This window comes from Rhincodon typus, chromosome 39, assembly GCF_021869965.1.
Source record: "Rhincodon typus isolate 14 chromosome 39, sRhiTyp1.1, whole genome shotgun sequence".
NCBI classification, from domain to species: Eukaryota; Metazoa; Chordata; class Chondrichthyes; order Orectolobiformes; family Rhincodontidae; genus Rhincodon; species Rhincodon typus.
The window spans coordinates 10,841,296-10,859,555 of NC_063370.1; the positions used below are offsets into that span (position 1 = coordinate 10,841,296).

Consider the following 18,260-nt stretch of genomic DNA (forward strand, 5'->3'; position numbering starts at 1 on the left):
GATCAGCCATTAATGTGACCTAGCCAACACTCCCAAATAAATGAGAAAAAGATAGTTGTGGGAGGAGGTTTTTGTCAGTAGGATGATGGGACTAGGGAGCCACTGAGGGTAATGCTGCAGATGTTGGTGATAAAACTACCACACTCTGGGCAGCACAGTGGCTCAGTGGTTAGCACTGCTGCCTTACAGTGCCAGGGACCTGGGTTCGATTCCACCCTCGGGTGACTGTGCAAACTCCACACAGACATTCTCCCCATGTTTGCGTGGGTTTCCTCCAGGTGTATCTTAACCAACGTTTATCCGTCAGCCAGCATTGCCCAAAATAGTTTATCTCGTTGTGGGACCTCTGTGGCATAAGTTGGCACTAACATTACAAGCAGTAGTTACACATTAAACATATACCTTGTGGTCATGAAAGGTGCTTTATCAATTCAACCCCTTCCATTTCCAATATTTGCACGGGATAAAATTTGATTGTGGTCACTTCGTTTACAACTGCTGTCTGTGGTCAGCAGAAAAGCAAGGACTGGGATAGTGACAAGAATGGATCTTAGGAAGACCCTGAAGATAATTATGTGGGGTTTGGAGGAGACAGCTTGTGTTATGATAGGTAGAAATGATTTAGAGTGGCTAGAGTACCTTCAAAATGTTATGCTTGCTGTAGAATATTTTTGATTTCCCATTCTCTAGATGTGACATAACTGGCAAGCTTGGTATTGTTGTCTGGTGCAAGTGGCAATGTGTCACCACCCTGACTATTACAGCCTGTGTGTGTTGTTTTGGATAGTTTACCATTCAGAGTTGCTTGCTTGGTGTACATCTGAAGTCACCAGAAATACAATGTGTGCAGTATTTGCCTTCATACATAAGGAAAGTTATTCTCTGCTTGGAGGCAGTAAGTTGAGTGAAGGTTTGCTACAAATGAAGAAAAAGAGCAGACCACTTGGCCCTTTGAGTCTGTTCTGTCATTCAATTAGATCATATCTGATCTCAAATTCATATCCCTGGATGCACCCAATAATCTTTCATCCTTTTGGTAATCAAGACTGTTGACCTTTGCCTTTAAAAATATTTAAAGATTTTGAGGGGGGAGTTTCAAAGACGCTTGATCCTCTGTGAGAGGAAGTTGGCAGAGTGACTTCATTGAGGAGCATTCTAGGAGAAGTTGGTGCAGTCACCGTGAGTGATCAGAGAAGTGCAGAAGAACCATCCTGGTGATAAGCAGGAGGAACAGCATCTAATAAAGGACAGCAGAGAGACTTCGCAGAGAAGCATTCTGGGAGAAGTCAGTGCAGGGCAGCACAGTAGTTCAGTGGTTAGCAATGGTGCCTCACAGTGCCAGCGACCAGGCTTGAATCCAACCTCAGCTGACTGTCTGTGTGGAGTTTGCTCAATATCTCTGTATCTGCACGCTCCCACATTCCAAAGATGTGGAAATAGGTGGATTGGCCATGCTAAATTGCCCATAGTGTTCAGGGATGTTTAGGTTAGGTGCATTAGTCATGGGAAATGCAGGGCTACAGAGATAGGGTAAGGGGATGGGTCTGGGTGGGATGCCCTTCGGAGGGTTGATGTGGACTTGTTGGGCTGAATGGCTTGTTTCCACGCTGTAGTGAATCTAAGGATTCTACATCTCTAGTTCCCTCATCCTCCCACAAGAGGAATCATTTTTTGCACATTCACCCAATCAAGTCCCCTCAGGATCCTAAATGTTTCAATTACATCGCCTCTGACTCTTCAAGAACCACAGAGGGTACAGGTCTAGCTTCTCCTCCGAAGACAATCCTTTTGTTAGTTATTTTGTAATATAAATTTTTAGTTTGGTTCGTGGCATATCAAGGTTGTTCCGTGAGAGGCTGAGTAAACTAGGCCTACATTGTCTGAAGTTTAGAAGAATCAGTTGTGATCTCATTGAAACAAGATTCTGAAAGGGTTTGACACAGAGGTTTTTTAAATATGGGTTTGCAGTTTCAGGATAATCATTTAGGACTGAGTGAGGAGAAATTTCTTCACTCGGGATTTTGAATCTATATAATTCTACACCCGCACCCGCACCCTCACCCACACACTTGCCCACAACCAATTGCACCAGCATTGAATATATTTAGGACTGTGTGGATGTTTTCTTTCAATTTCAGAATTGAGAGATATGATTAGGAAAGATGGTATTGAGGCAATAGATTAGTCATGGTCATATCAAATGATGCAACAGACTCAAAAGGCCATGTGCCTATTACTGTGGCTTCTTATTGTCTTAAGCTACGTGAGAATAGACCAGATGTCTGGTTTCTTTCCCTAAAATACCAACCCAGGTTGGATGTTACAAAAATACATAAATTTATGAGCTCCTTTTACTGGCACAAATTTTGTATTTCCAGATTTTTTTTTACAACGTCAGTTCCAGATCTTTGATCTACCATGATGGGATTTGAACTCCTGTTCCCTTATTATAGGGATTGCCCACCCATGGTGGTTTCAGTGACTGATGACTGAGTCTGATCTTGAGTGCTCTGGGCCACTAACCATAAGACATAGGAGCAGAAATGGGCCATTTGGCCTTTCAAATCTGCTCTGCCATTTGATCACGGCTGATATGTTTCTCAAGCCCATTCTCCTGCCTTCTCCCAATAACCCTTGATCCCCTAAACTATCAAGAACCCATCTATCTCTGTCTTAAGTACATTCAATATCTGGTAGAAACATCTCTACCTCCACTCTATCCAGGCCACTGTGTTCTGTAAGTTTTAATGAGATCCTCCTCAACCTTCTAAACTCTTGTGGAGTACAGACCCTGAGAGAATCCTGAACTAATACTCCCAAGTCCCTTTGTGCTTCAGATTTCCAAATTCTTTCTCCATTTAGCAAATAGATTACATTTCTATTCTTCCGACCAAAATGCAAATCCTCACGCTGTTCCACATTGTATTCCATCTGCCATTTCTTTGCCCACTTTCCTAGCCTGTCCAAGTCCTTCTGCAGCCTCCCTGCTTCCTCAGCCTGTCGTCTGCAAACTAAGCAACAATGCCCTCAGTTCCTTTGTCCAGATTGTTAAGGCTGTTAATGTATTACATACTTCCTAGCTCTTAGGTTCTGGATGTGATATCTCTTGCATCAACAAAAGTTTTCCACACAAACTAGTTAGGTATTGAGCATGTCACTCCGGCCAAAAGGCTTTCCTCCCCATCATGTTGCTGTGCAATACCTTACAGACCTAGTTGAGGCATGGCAAACTTCAAATGAAAACTCAGTGGCAAAGACGTATGTCTAAGGCGGAAGTGTGTAGGGTGCATTTTCCAGAGGGCAAACCCCAAACAAATGTCAAGACCATCACAAGCAGGGTAAAGGAAATAGACTATGTCTCTATTCTTCCACCAAAATGCATAACCTCACACTTTCCCACATTCTATTCCATCTGCCACTTCTTTGCCCACTCTCCTAGCCTGTCTAAGTCCTTCTCCAGCCACCCCATTTTCTCAGCGTTTCTTCCTCCTCCACCTGTCTTTGTGTCATCCGCAAACCTAGCAGCATGTTCCTTTGTCCAGATCGTTAATGTATAATGTGAATAGGTGTGATCCCAGCATGCACTTCTGTGGACTGCACTAGTCACTGGCTGCCATCCTGAAAAAGTCCACTTTATACCTACTTGCGTCTTCTGCCAGTCAGTCACTCCTTTATCCATGCCAGTAACCTTGCCCTTAATACCACAGGCTCTTATGTTATTTATCAGCCTATGTGGCACCTTATCAAAGGCCTTTTGGAATTCCAATTAGATCTTGTCCGCTTGCTCTCCTTTGTCTAACTTGCTTGTTACTTATTCAAAGAATTCCATCAGATTTGTCAGGCATGACCTCCCCATGACAAAGCTGTGCTGACTCCACCCTATTTTACCATGCACTTCCAAATATTCTGCAATCTCATCCTTATACCAGCTTCAAGAAGACCACCATCATCCTGGTACCTCAGAAAGCACATGCAATGTGCCTTAATAACTACTGCCCAGGGGCTCTGACCTCCATAATCGTGAAGTGCTTCAAGAGGTTAGTCATGGCCCACATCAGCGCCAGTCTCCCAGCCTGACTTGATCCCCTACGATTTGCCTACCGATGTAACAGGTCCATAGTGGATGCCATATCCCTATCCCTGCACTTGTCCCTGGAACATCTGGACAACAAAGACACCTATGTCAGACTTGTGCTCAGTGACTACAGCTCTGCCTTCAACACCATTATCCCCTCTGCAACCGAATCCTCAGCTTTCTGACCCACAGACCGCAATCAATGATGATAGGTAACTGCACTTCCTCCATAATAATGCTCAACGCTGGAGTTCCCCCAAGGATGTGTCCGCAGCCCCCTACTGTACTCCTTGTACAACCACAACTGTGTTGCCAAATTCCGAATTAATGCCATCTACAAGTTTGCTGACAGCACCGTCGTAGTAGGACTGATATCTAACAATGATGAGTCAAAATACAGAATGGAGATGGAGGGCTTGGTGACATGGTGCAATGAAAACAATCTGTCTCTCAACATCGGTAAAACTAAAGAACTGATCATTGACTTCAGAAAGAAAGGAAGAGAACACGCTCCCATCTTTACCAATGGAACTGAGGTTGAGAGGGTGGACAGCATCAAGTTCCTCGGAGTGACGATAACTGACAATCTGTCTTGGACTTGGGATGTAGATGCGACAGTCAAGAAGGCACAACAATGGCTCCTCCTCAGGGGGCTCAGGAAATTTGGCATGTCCATAGGGACCCTCACCAAGTTCTACAGATGCATCATTGAAAGCATCCTGTCTGCGTGCATGACAGCCTGGTATGGCAATTGCCCTGCCCAGTATCATAAGAAACTACAGAAGATGGTGGGCACAGCCCAGACCATCACGGAAGCCAACCTTCCTTCCATGGAATCCATTTACGTGGCTCACTGTCACGGAAAGGCTGCAAAACCCATCGCACTCTAGTAATGATCTCCTACAACCTCTTCCGTCAGGCAGAAGATACAGAAGCTTGAACACATGCACAAGCAGGTTCAGGAACAGCTTCTTCCTGGCTGTTATTAGACTGACCAACGGACTCTCTAGCCTCAAAAATGCTGATCTTGCTAACGTTGATCTCGCTTAGTGCTCGCCCTGTGCAATGTAACCTGTATGCCTCTGTATAAGTTTTTTTACAATCTTTGATCTGTATTTCATTGCTTAGTATGGTCTGCCTGTACTGCTCGTAAACAAAGCTTTTCGCTGTATTGTGGTACACCTAACAATAAATCAATCAATTAATAATGGACTCTAAAATAATATCAACGACTGAGGTCAGGTTAACCGGCCTATAGTTTCCTGTCTTCTGCCTCCTTGAAGTTATATTTGCCATTTTCCAGTCCTTTGGGACCCTCCCTGACTCCAGTGATTCCTGAATCAGATTCTGTCAGAACTCTGGGTGATTGATCTATCTTCAGACCTTTCACCTGCCCCAGCATCTTCGTCTTAGTGACGGTCACTACACACACTTATGTTCCCTGACTCTTTTGAAGTTCTGTATGCTACTGGTGTCTTCTATTTTGAAAACTGATGCAAAGTACCTATTCAGTTCCTCCATCATTTTCGTATCCTATTACTACTTCTCCAGCCTTTTTTTCTAGCAGTCCAATGTCCACTGTCCTTTCTGCAGAAGGGTCCTGACCTGAAATGTTAACTTACCTCCTCTGCCAGGCCAGCTCTGTTCCTCCAGTTCCGCACTGTGTTGTCAATGTCCACTCCTGCCTCTCACATTTTATGGATCTAAAAAAAAACTCTTGTAATCTTTTTTATCACTAGCTAGCTTACTCTCATATCTAACAGTGACCTGCTGACTGATGAACCCTGATGATTAAGCTGGTCACTGTGACTGGATAGTTCCACTAGTTTCAGCAACCTGCAAAGAGGTGTCTTGAGGGGTCTGGCTGTGTCAAACAAGCAGTTGCAGTTTACTCGTGTTCTGTAACTGTGTAGATTGTGCAGGTTTAGTTCCTTTTTGCAGCAGATGCTAAACTACTTTGCCAGTTCATCTTCAAATGGGACAGTGCACATCTGAAACCATGGATGATCTGGCTACATTCCTGCCTTTCTCTGCCGAATTAGCAATCCCAAAAGGAGGAAATGTGTTTCCCATTTCAGTGGGGTGATTGGCAGTTAATAGTGACCAAGCACTCTCATTTCCAGCGGTATCAGAAGCAGAGGGCATGTTGCGCTTGGATGTGGAGCCACTGTAGCTGGAATTTATTGATGGTGCAGGTGAACATGAGGTTTTATGTAAAGAAACTGAGAATGCCATTAAGGAATCAAAATAGAATTTAATGATGGGATCTATCAGTATACATGAAGATGGGGAGCTTTGAATTTAACATTCTTTTCCCCATCAGCTGAGTTAGCTTTCATTACAAGGCTGCTCCAATCCTTCCCTAATCTATGCCGATTCCTCATTCAGAGATTTCTGTTGCTGCAAGATCTATGGTGTATTTGTTATCAGGTATAGCTAACATGACCTTTGCTAGTTCAGTAATAGTTTTTGATGGGAGGAGAGAGGGGAGAGTACTCATAATTCAGGGCTGTTTTTTATAGCAGCTGTTATATTTCAGTTCCTTGTAGCTTAAAGAAAAGTCTAGTCTCGTCATGGTTTCAGGATGACTAAAAAGTGCCTCATGTTCAATTTTTTGCCTATTTACCAACAGTAGAAGCAGCACTGAATAAAGAGTTATTCACTTTTGGTGATGATGCTATGTTGGCCAGAACACTACCAGAATTCTGGTCTTCTCTTCCTGGAGCGTTTTTAGTATCTTTCTTTCTCATTTCCTCCTGCGTCCTCAATCTTTCAAAGACTTTAATCCACATCTTGTCCAACTGCATGCGAGTCTCCAAATGTTGATAGGCTATTTGATGTATGGATTTACCAAGGAACTGACAGTTCCTCACCTGATCACATCTGAATTTTGTAGCCTAGGTCATACAGTCATACAGCTCCGAATAAGGCCCTTCAGTACAACTCATCCACGCTGTCCAGGCATCCAGTCTGACCTAGTCCCATTTGCCAGCATTTGGCCCATATCCCTCTAAACCCTTCCTATTCATGTACCCATCCAGATGCCTTTCAAATGTTCCTCCCTCACTTCTTCTGGAAGCTTGTTGCAGACCGCACCATCCTTTGTATGAAAATGTTGTCCCTCAAGTCTTTTAAAAATCTTTCCCCTCTCACCTTAAACCTATGTCCTCCAGTTTTGGACTCACCCAACCTAGGAAAAATTAGAACATTTTCAATTGGGAAAAGAACCAAGGGGTGATGAGGAGTAATGTTGGCTTACAGTGAGTTATAACCTAGAGCACTCTGCCTGAAAGGATGTTGGTAGCAGATGCTGTCATCAGTTTCAAAGGGAACTGAATGCATACTTGAAAAGGAAAACTTTTGCAATGTTAGGGGGCTAGTGTACCATTTCAAAGAACTAGCCTAGAGATATGGCTAAATGGTCATCTCCTCCTCTGATCTCCAAAAAGCCTAATTGTACAAATTTTTTTTTTCTCCTTCTCTGTAGACCAAGAAGGGTGTGTTGATTGATTTTGATGAAGAAGGGTGGTTTTATGAATATATTGTTCCTGGTTCATGTTACTATTTGAGAGGTAATTTTTAGCTTTAGCAAGATTAAAGTTAAAGAAGTGAGGGAATTAAAATGCTGGGTGTAGACATTTGCACCTAAACAAATGGCATTTCAAAAAGTTACATTTGTTTAACAAAGTCGGAATAGCAAAGATGCAACTATAATACAGCAAGTGGGCTCGCTTAGGTAAAGAACTGAAGACATGATAAAGGCAATCCCTGCGACAAAGAAGATTTTCTTTTTGTCTTGGGAGTTAAGAGCTCAACTGGTTAGAATTTCATGAACCCTGAAATGTTGTGAAGCCCATTTACTTCACCCGATCAAAGAAGAAATTGTAAATAAGAAATAATTAAAAGTTGGTTTGAGGACATCCTAAGTCATTATGAAGATGGGTGAAGCTTAGATAGTTCTCTGATTTCTGTTTATGTTGTTTGTTGAAGGAGTTAGTTTGGATTTTGTATGGTTTATAGTTCACAGAGAAAAGATAGCTACAGTAGCTGACAGTCATGTTCTGTGTGCAAAGTAAAAGGCTAACTTCATTCACTGTGTGGAATGTGAGTGGGGCTTATTCTGTTTGATTATTTGAGGGAACAGAAGGTGGATGCTTGTCTGGCTGAATTTGAAGCCTATAGAAGAATCTATGCTGCCTCACAGATTCTTGTGTAAAATAAAGTCATCTGCTGAATGAGCTGAGTAGTATTGATAAGGTAAACAGAAGAAGGGATTGAAGTATCCACAGTCAAGAGATGGTAAATGAAAGTTGTACATGTGAAAATAGTTGGAGCTGAGAGGAATTAAAGATCGCCATGATTCTTCGGAGACTTAATTGTGGTTGTTCCCTACAAACATTTTTTAAAAACAGTGTCTTGGAGAATGCTTAACTAAAGTAGAAAGTAAACCTGAGTTCATAACATAGTTATAAACCAGAGATAAAGCAGTGTGCAGCTGGAGGAACACAGCTGGCCATGCAGCATCAGAGGAGTAGGAAAGTTGACATTTCAATTCAGGACCCTTCGGGGTGTATTACCCCTGACTCCAGCATCGGCAGTTCTTACTATCTCTAAGTTATAAACCATATTGTTGGACATAACAAAATCTGTGCACTTGAGCCTTGTGTACAATAACTGAATATCTCTTGCTACCGTGTTAGTAGAGGACATCAGCATTGCCCCACTGATAGCCAAGGAACCCTTGCTCTGCTTGGTGCCTGGCTTTCTCTCACACCACTTGCTGCTTCACTCAATGTTTCCCTCCTACATTCGGTGTTCTGGTTGGCATTTGCTATGCAACACAGTCGTGAGTGTGATGGAGGCAGTGAAGTGTGAAGAGCAGGTCATACAAGTGTTTGGAGTGGGGTAGTGAACAAATCAAAATCCCAGAACTGATTTTGTTTAAACTTTTGCAAAAGCACTTTATTTTATTGCTCCTGTTCGTTTGTTGCATACACCTTGCTGTTGTTTGCTGACTGTTGATGGAACATTTACTACAACTGCATGGTGATAGTGTCCCTCCTGCAGTTGTGATGGCAGTAATTATACCCACACAATAAAGTTTATCAAAAGTGAAATATATTTCTGATACATTTTGCTAAAATAGAATGTTTGGATTTCTTTTTAAACATGAACAGTCTCTAGCTAGATCATAAATGGTTAGAGGCTTGGTTGTAATGTACATGCTGGCATTGATCACTTGTGCTGAATGGCCCGTTATTTGCAGTAATTCCTGCATAACTAAGCTAATAAATCTTTTGTTGCCCATTCCAGATATGCTAGCATTGGCACAGATATGAGCCATCTCTCTAGGGCTCTGTACAATGTTAACAGCTGTCCTTTATCTTGGCAGGTCTCAATGGTTGGAAAGGGTGTGAAGCGGAAACGCTATGCCGATGGGGGTCTGGATTCCTGTCAGAACCTTGCTGACTGTCCAGAGTCCTACAGCCTCAAGCGGCAGCTGGTACTCAACACCTCACTGAATAAGATGCAGAGTGGGCGGGCACTGCCAGAGCTCAGCCTTCGGCGCACCGTGCTGATTGCCAACACCCTGCGGCAGATCCAGGAAGAGATCCGGCTGGAGAGCAGCCAGCTGGCATCTGCCATGACCTTGGATTCTGGGTGTTTGGAATCTGGCAGCCAGCGGGATGCCCCACCATCAAGGCTGACGACAGAGAGCCACCCTGCTGGATTCAGCGATGGCCTTGAGGACTTTATGTCTGCTACCTCTGATGAGGACCACTCCCTCTCCTCTGCCATCAACTCCATCCTCCGAGACCTTGACATCATTGTTGATGGAAGCCCTTCACCGTCAAACCCACAGGACAATCTAGACATGCCAGAAGCAATGGACACAATGGCAGAAGACTGGGATAAAGAGGAAATCCAGCCCTCAGAGCCCTCTAGACCTTTGGAGTCTGTGTTTGGCAGCTTTGAAATCATGAGCTCCAGTTACCTTGTAGGTGTTACCTTGGATGACCTTTTTCTTGACATTGACACCTCTGTGTGTGACTGCGATGTGGCTACAGTGGGGCCGGCTCCCGGTGGCCGAGCAGTGCCCCCTGGTGTGGCCGATGACCTGGCTAAGACTTTCACCTCATGCAATTCCTCTTCTTCACTGGGAGCCAATCCAAATTCAAGGACTGACCTGAATGACCTGGATCACATCATGGAGATCCTGGTCAGCTCCTGAGGAGCTACCTCACTGTGACAGGCTACTGACTGACTTCTGCAAGCCAAAGACACACCCCTCACTTTCAAAGGGGAGCAATGCTGGCACAGTCCTACTGCTCATTTTCTACTCAGGGCTCCATTATCAACATGGAGCAATGTTTCAGATCAATGTATGTGATTTGGGGAGTTAGGGACTGTAAATATTTTTATCTATTGGTTTGGGGCCTACCAACGACATTGAACAAATATGCCTCTGGGCAGCTGCACAGGGCCTTATGAGAGCAGATCAAAGTACTCCTTATTGTATCCTAGAAATCGGTTGAACATTTTTTTTTAAAAAATTAATTATTGCGCTGTGTATGTGTGTGTGTATGTGTATTCTGTGACTTTTGCTTTTTTTTTTCCCAAAAGCTGGATTTGAAGATTTTTTTAAAAATTTGTGATTGTACAAGGGAAGAGTTGTCTTTTTGAGCCTACCTCCGTTTTGAATGCAAAGCCATGCATGTCATGTTAGATGCAGGGGAACTGGAATGAAGCTGCTGCTGGAATAAAGCCATTGACCTGCACTCTCACTGTACAATGCAGTTAAAGGGAAGGTGGATCAGGCAGGTCCTACCCTTATCCAAAGTGGAAGTGGACTGTTAGACCAGTGGCTTAATAGATATTTTTAATAAGCCTGTTCAGACTCTATGATGTGCCCCTGGAGCAGGTGAGACCTGAACTTGGGTATTCTGGCCCAGAGGTAGGGACACCTCTACTGCACCACAGAAGCCCGCAAACCAGCAGCTTCACATTGTTGCCTGTCAGGTGAATGTGGATCTCAATTAGTGTTTAATTGCTGCAGTTTTCAACTGAGCAAAGAGGGCCAGGTTCTAGATGTCTTGCTGTTGTTTCAAAATATGACACACTTGTCCAGCTTTCGAGACCTGATCCTCAATTACTCCCTTCTTCCCATCCATACTCCAAACTTGCACTGTGGATTTTGATCTGTTAAAGGACTTGGGAAGTTAACGTGTTGAATCTTCACCCTAGTCATCATGCTGCTGTGATCTAAAGCAGTGCTATGCCTTAATTCTGTTCCTTGCATTGGGAATCTGTGGCTGCCAACCTTTACCGGCAAGCCTCTTAGTCTCCTGAGAATTCCGATCTGAATGGAGTTGTTTACATTGTCAGCTGTGTATCTTGCCTTTTCTGAACTTGAACTTGCCATCTGCTACTGATGTGGACAATAATGGCTGAAGGTAGACAGTTTGGAATCCCTTGGTATGTGACAAAAACTAAAAAGGCCTTGTTTTCTAAAACCTTTGTACAGTGAACTAGCCAGCCCAATGGATACGGTGTTGAGGTGCTAAAGTGATTCTGTACTGTTATTTAGTTGCTATTTGTGTTTTTGACTGCTTTAGCATGTTGCTATATCTTTATCTTTATCTTTATCTGCGGTATGTAAGCTGTCAGATATGAATTTTATGGGGTGGAACATCTTTAATTGCTTTGGGTTTGACATGGTTTTCACTGTAGGGACTGCTGCACCATTCAGTATTTAGTAATTTTTAAAATGTCTTGATTTATTTTCTGATATAGGTAGATATTAAGAACATGGACACTGCTGTTGAAAGTTGAGGTCCCCTGTTAGTTTTATAAGCGAAGATAGGTTAAATAGCCATATTAATTGATCGGTATTTAATGACCGCACTGTAGGCACAGTTAAATATTCTTAAATATTTGTTTCATGAAGGCACATTGCATGGAGCAGTTTTATAGTATTCTGAGTTAACTTTTTGTACTGTATATATGCCACTTAATTTGTCTTGTGTGTGTTTATTTTTCCTGGAGAGTGGTTCAGGTGAAATATGAATTTGGGGGAATGGGACATGCAACTTTCCAAGCCAGTCCTAGAATTATCCATTTCACAAGGCAAAGGTTTTTTTTATAAGTTGAGAGTATCATTTAGCCAATGCTCCCAGTTATTGTAGTTTGCTTCCTTAAAGAGAAAATTTGAAATTAAATGCAGTGAGGGTGATTTTATAGCTTCTGTCAAACGAGTTTTGTGTGGCAGTGATCACAAATCATGAAGCAACGAAGGTGCTTTTTAACACTAGAAGTGAAGAAAGAAGCCTCCGACATAAGAAATGATCAGCAGTAGGTGTGGTCCACAGTCATGCAGATTGCTGAACTGATGCACGCTCTTGAGATTCTAGTTCGTGTCTTTATTGTGTTGTGAGGGTTCATTGAGTTATTCTTACAGGCTGTCATGTTTAGTCTACCCTGCCCCAGATTTTAGCTTCTGACAATTTATATTCCATACACTAGAGCAGTACAGTTTTGATTTTTTTTGGAGGGTGAAGCAGTGGAGAAAGAAGGTGCATACTTTTCATATTTTTGTTTACTCTGTCACTTTATATTGGATTGATGTTGCACCCAGTATCTAAGGATACTGAGCAGGTAATGTGATTTGTTAATAATTTTTTTCTTCTTTCTGTCAGTTTTCTCACTCTCTGTTTCTGCATTATGAATTCTCGTGTATGATGTCTTGTGGCCTGAATCTTGAATCCTATTTAAGCCATGCTTTGATATTATAATATTATGTAGTATTCCACTTGCCAGAGAATTTTTAAATTCCTCAATACAATTTATACACATCATGCTCCCTCCCATTGATGACATGCTTTTGTATCATTTTAAACAAACTCATTGTACAGTGTTGGTGGTTTTGAACTTTAATCTGGGATATGGTTTCTGCCTCTCTCTCAGCTACAGCACCTAATGTTTAGTTTCCATTTAGTTGTCCACTGGTGATACCACCAACATTTCATTGTTCAAATTTTTGAGAGCTTTCGACGCCTTAAACACAAGTACTGGGTCTTATGGGACAGTGGTGTCACCATCTCAGGGCCAGAAAGTCTGGGTTCAAGTCCTGCCCCTCCTGGAGATGTGTCACAACATGCCTGAACTCGTTAATTAAAAATGCTTTTTTAAAGACTTAAAAATATGGTGCCCAGTTTAGCTTCCATGCTGGATTGAGAGCTGCTTTCCAAGCCGGAGGGACTGCACACTTAACGCCTATCTCTAGTACTTGCTTTGTTCTATGCAAGTTTAACTTCTTATCACTGAAATGACTTCTTTAAATGCGTAATTGTTCTTTTAAATGTAGTTATGGATAAAGGTTTATGCTTTCATCCTCCCCTAGACCATGCTTCAGTTTGGATATTTAAGAAATAAAATGGTTGCAAATATTTTTAAAGTTTTCACATTTGTTAATGGTGCAGTGAAGAGTGTACTGTAGAGTTGTCCAGTAGAACTGTTAAGGTGGGGTATACCTTGCACACTTGTGTTTTTATTTAAATCTTGCAGTGGGAATTCAATTACTGACTATGAGAAATTTGGAGAGGGTGAGCAGAAGTCTGCTGTTAATGAATGCTCTTGGGAATATGGTTAATTGTTGATTTAATGATTGGGAATTGGCAGTGCTGAGAATGTTGATGCAGGCTAGCAAGTGTGGAAGAATGCTCCCTGTTTTGTGTATCTAGTCCAGGTTGCTTACACTGATCCAATACATAGCTTATCCTGTGCCAAGGTGGCTGTAGATCACGTTGTTTCTGGAATGTACTTCTCTACTGCATATTTCTGATCAATGGCCCAGGAGATGGAGAGGAGAGATATTATAATAATCTTATTTAAGTTGAAATACATCTGCATCACTTACCCCAGAAGCCAGGAGCCAAGCTTGTAGAAGCACTCAGCAGGTCAATTAAAAACAGAGAGATGGACACTGTTTCTGGTGGGACCGTTTGTTGATCAGTCTCTCTCCCATTCTGACCATTGTATGTGTTCATATTTCTTGTTTGCTCTGGGTGGTAAAAGCTAATTCCAGACTATTCAGAATCTGAACTTCAAATTGAGAAATTAACAGTTATCTTTAATTGCAATACAAGCGTCACAGGCTAACTTACCATGGAATGATAGTTTTGATTATGTCAGTTCAATACTGGAGAGAGCAGGTAGTTTGGATAAGACTTATGTTTGTTTGTGTGTGTGAGTGCGTGTCCGAGTGTGCATATATTAAAAAGACTATCTTGTTAAGGGAGAATTATGTGAATTTTATTTAATGATAATAGTTATATATTTATGGAAATGTTTAATGCAGGAAAATATGATTTGATGCAGTAAGTCCTTTAGAGTGAAATTACACATCTACCTATAAACAGTTCCACACAAACCCAGCACAACTGTTCAACACAGACCTCTAGGGAATAGCAGTGAATTTGAGGGGTTTAATTGGTTGCAGTTTCTCCTGTCTGAGTGGTGCTGATATGCTGAGGTCTGGCTACACAGGGACCAACTGTGTGTCCTAGATTCTTCTTGCATGATCCCAGCCTATTCAGAGAGGGGTTGATGCAACTGGTTGATCTATATGCACCTTGTGTTGTTACATATGCATTTTCCAGTAAAGGTTGCTGAACAGTGATCTAGCATGGAACTCTTCACCACCACAAAAGCCTTGAATACTAAGGTCTCCTACCACTGTGAGGGGATTACTTATGCCCTTATCTGATTAAACAGGCTAGCCAGTGTCTTCAGCTCCAAAGTCTGTTCAGTGCTTGTTTCTGCACGTATGCCTTGTTTCCCCATTGGGGTGAGGACTGTAAAAGGAGCAGTCACTTTGGTAATGTGAGGTGCTTGTAACTTAAGCTGCTAATGCAGGACTTGGTTGGTGTCAGCAGTGTGCTGTGGTTTAATGTGTTAAGCAGACTGTGGTGCTGCTCAATTTCTATGCAATTACTGTCCAATGAAAATGCAGGTATTTACATTTTCTTAAAATAAAATTTTTAAACAGACAAATTCTGCATCTGGAGTTTTATTTTCCTACTTAACACCTTCTCTGTCTTTTCATGCAACAATCACCATACTTCAACCTTGAATTCCCTGGATAAAACAAAAAGGTTTGCGTTTATATAATGCTTTCATAGTCTTCAGATTTGCCTAAATATACAAACTTTTCTGAAATGTAGAAACTCCAGCAGCAAATTTTCACACAAAGACCTCAAAAACACCTGTTATGGAAATGGTAAAAAAACACTTTTATGAAGTGATAGTTGGTCAACAGATATATATTGGCCAGGACATTAAGGAGCTCTGAGGTAGAGAGGAATTCTGCAGGATTTTCAGAGAATCGTTTCCTTTTGCCTTGTGGAAAGAATTGACTTTATTGGGGATAGGGGAGGATTGTGAGTTGCGCTGTCTTAAGGATAAGAGCGTGTTGAACAATTGGCCAGATAGTTACTTCTGACTCTCTATACAATTATGTTATTGCAGTAGAGAGAGTCCTACTGTGCCACCATTCATACCCACAAAATGTATAGTAGCCTGGGGTCTAGTGGTTTTGTCTTGCAAAACCTTTATTGGGGATCTGTGCCCCTTTGGGATTAGTTCAACTAGTTTGGCAATGTTCCATATTCTTTTTGACTTTTTGATCTGCCATGGCTCTTGGTCTGACAACATTGTTATAAAATTCTCATCCATTGTTTCAAATCTCACTGGGCTCATTCCTTCCTGTCTCTATAATCTCTACCAGCACTCAGATTTCTGGCCTCATGCACATCTGTTTTTCATTGCTCCATCATTGGTGACTGTGTCTTCTGTTGCCTAGGCTCTAAATTTTAAAATTCCTTCTATAAACCCCTGACAACATTTGACATTTGGTCACTTATCCTAATAGTTTGAGGCATGGTGTCATTTTTTTTTGTCAGATATAGCTCCAATGAAGTGACTTTGGGTGTGTTACTATTCTATATTGAAGGTGTAGTATGAGTGCATTTTGTTTTAAAGTGCCCTGTCTCGTAAGACCACAATATACAGCAAACACAAAAATAAACTCAGGTTTTAAAATCCTACCAGGCCAAAAGCTGTTCCCTTGAGACAATCTTTGGATGTAAACCATCTGAGAACTCGGCTGTTTGGATAGTGAAGCACAGCTGCAGTCATGCACTGAAGTGATGGATGATTTAACAAGGGGAGGTGATGGTTTAGTGGTATTATCTCTGGACTGTTAATCCAGAGACACAGGTAATGTTTTGAATCCTGCTGTAACAGATGGTGGAATTTGAAATCAGTAAAAAAAAAGTCTAATGATGACTGTGAAATCACCACCAATTGTTGGGAAAGACCCATCTGGTTCACTACAGAAGGAAACTGACAACCTTACTTGGTCTGGCCTACATGTAAGTCCCGACCTACAGCAATGTGGTTGACTCTTAGATGGGCAATAAATGCTGGCCTAGCCAGTGATGCCCACAGCCTGTGAATGAATTTTTAAAACCACCTGATGCGAGAGTGAATGCTGTCATGTCCATCTATTGGACTATCTGTTGTGTATGGATATTTTAAAAAATCACCTTTTTTAAAGGTTGAGTTAGATGAACGTGTAGTGGGCATCACTGGCTTAACACAAAGAAAATAATCCCCATGGTACCAATTAAAAATGTTAACAATCTTAAATTCAACCACTATCCAGAAAATCAATTGGCTTATTGGAAGTTTAATTCCTCAAATGTTACAATTCAGTGAGAGTTTTTAAAGCTGTCTCGGACTGCATATTAAATGTTTAACTCTGCATTGACTTATTTATAACTTATTTAATGTCTGCAGAAGCCATGGACATGGAACTTGTATATTAACCACTCGATGTGGTGAGTGAGTATTTGGGGCCTTGCTAGAGAAGGCTGTGCAAGCTTTTTTGCCAAAGCAGCTTTATTTGTGACAGATGGCGTATTTCAAAGCAGAGATTCTACATCTTTATACAAGTCAATGTTAATATAGAAATGCTATCAATTCAAACATATGTTAGCAATAGCAATGTGAAATGGAATTTTCAATCACCTGCCTTAACTTTGGGGAAATAAGATGTTTTCACCGATCTTGTGCTGAAGTTTGAGCAAGAGATTGTTACTCCCCTTGGAAGAAATGTTCTGGTTCCCCTAGCCCCACATATTGAATTTAACCTTTTGAGAGGCCAAAGAAACCCCACTGGTTGTGGAAAACCGGCATATGAAAAGTAATGTAAAAGACCAAGGTTTATCGAGTTCACCTACTATCACCCATGTAATCATTTGATATATCAATGACTGATATGCTGACTAATCAGAGCAATCAGTCTTTAGCAATCACTCTCCAACAGGTCCAGACATGCCCTGAGGGAAATCCCAGTGCTGAAGAGTTTTGGAAAATAAGCCTAACCATAACCTGTTCCTCACAAACAATAATTCCAAGTTCAATACTTCTGGTGGAATTTAAATTCAACTAATTAAACTTGAATATACAAAATTAGAGCAGAACTAGACTGTTTGGCCTCTCAAGTCTGCTCTGTCATTTAATAAGAGCATGACTTAACTATTTGTGTTTCAAATTGCTCATCGCCATCTACACCTAATAACCCTTGATTACCCCTGCTTCACAAGAATCTATCCACCATTAATTTAAAAATATTCAGTAACCCTGCCTCAACTGTTTTCTGATGCAAAAACTTCCAAAATCTGGAGTTGAAGTCTGGTTTCAATAAAGCCGTCTGGATGGGTACATGAATAGGAAGGGTTTAGAGGGATATGGGCCAAATGGGACTAGATTAATTTAGGATATCTGGTCAGCATAGACAAGTTGGCTCGAAGGGTCTGTTTCTATGCTGGACAACTCTCTGAAATGTTGTTCTTTGTGTAATTTGGCCTATGTGTCTCCAGGCCTGTGGCAATGTGGATAACTCTTAACTGCTCTTTAAAATGGCCTTGCATGCCACTCAATTCAAGGGTGATTTGCAATACCTTGCCAGGGACACCCACATCCCATGAAAGGAGAAACCAAATAAATCAAAGAAACCCAACCTGACTTGCTCATATGTCACTGTTTCTTTTGAGGTACTGGATTTATTTTACCATTCCCCTCCTATTACTATAGTTAGAACACCATTATCTTAGGAACTATG

General features: G+C 41.6%; 1 protein-coding gene across 1 annotated transcript in view; it reads left to right on the top strand.

Annotated features, from left to right (window-relative positions):
• The window catches only part of LOC109926911 (SERTA domain-containing protein 2), a 17,050-nt gene extending 1,923 nt beyond the window's left edge, over nt 1–15,127 (top strand). Inside the window, exon 2 of the mRNA XM_020526777.2 lies at nt 9,468–15,127. Coding sequence (XP_020382366.1) covers nt 9,474–10,307 — 834 coding nt within the window. The 5' untranslated portion in view covers nt 9,468–9,473 and the 3' untranslated portion in view covers nt 10,308–15,127. The remainder of the gene's footprint in view (nt 1–9,467) is intronic.
• The last annotated feature ends 3,133 nt before the right edge of the window (nt 15,128–18,260 follow it).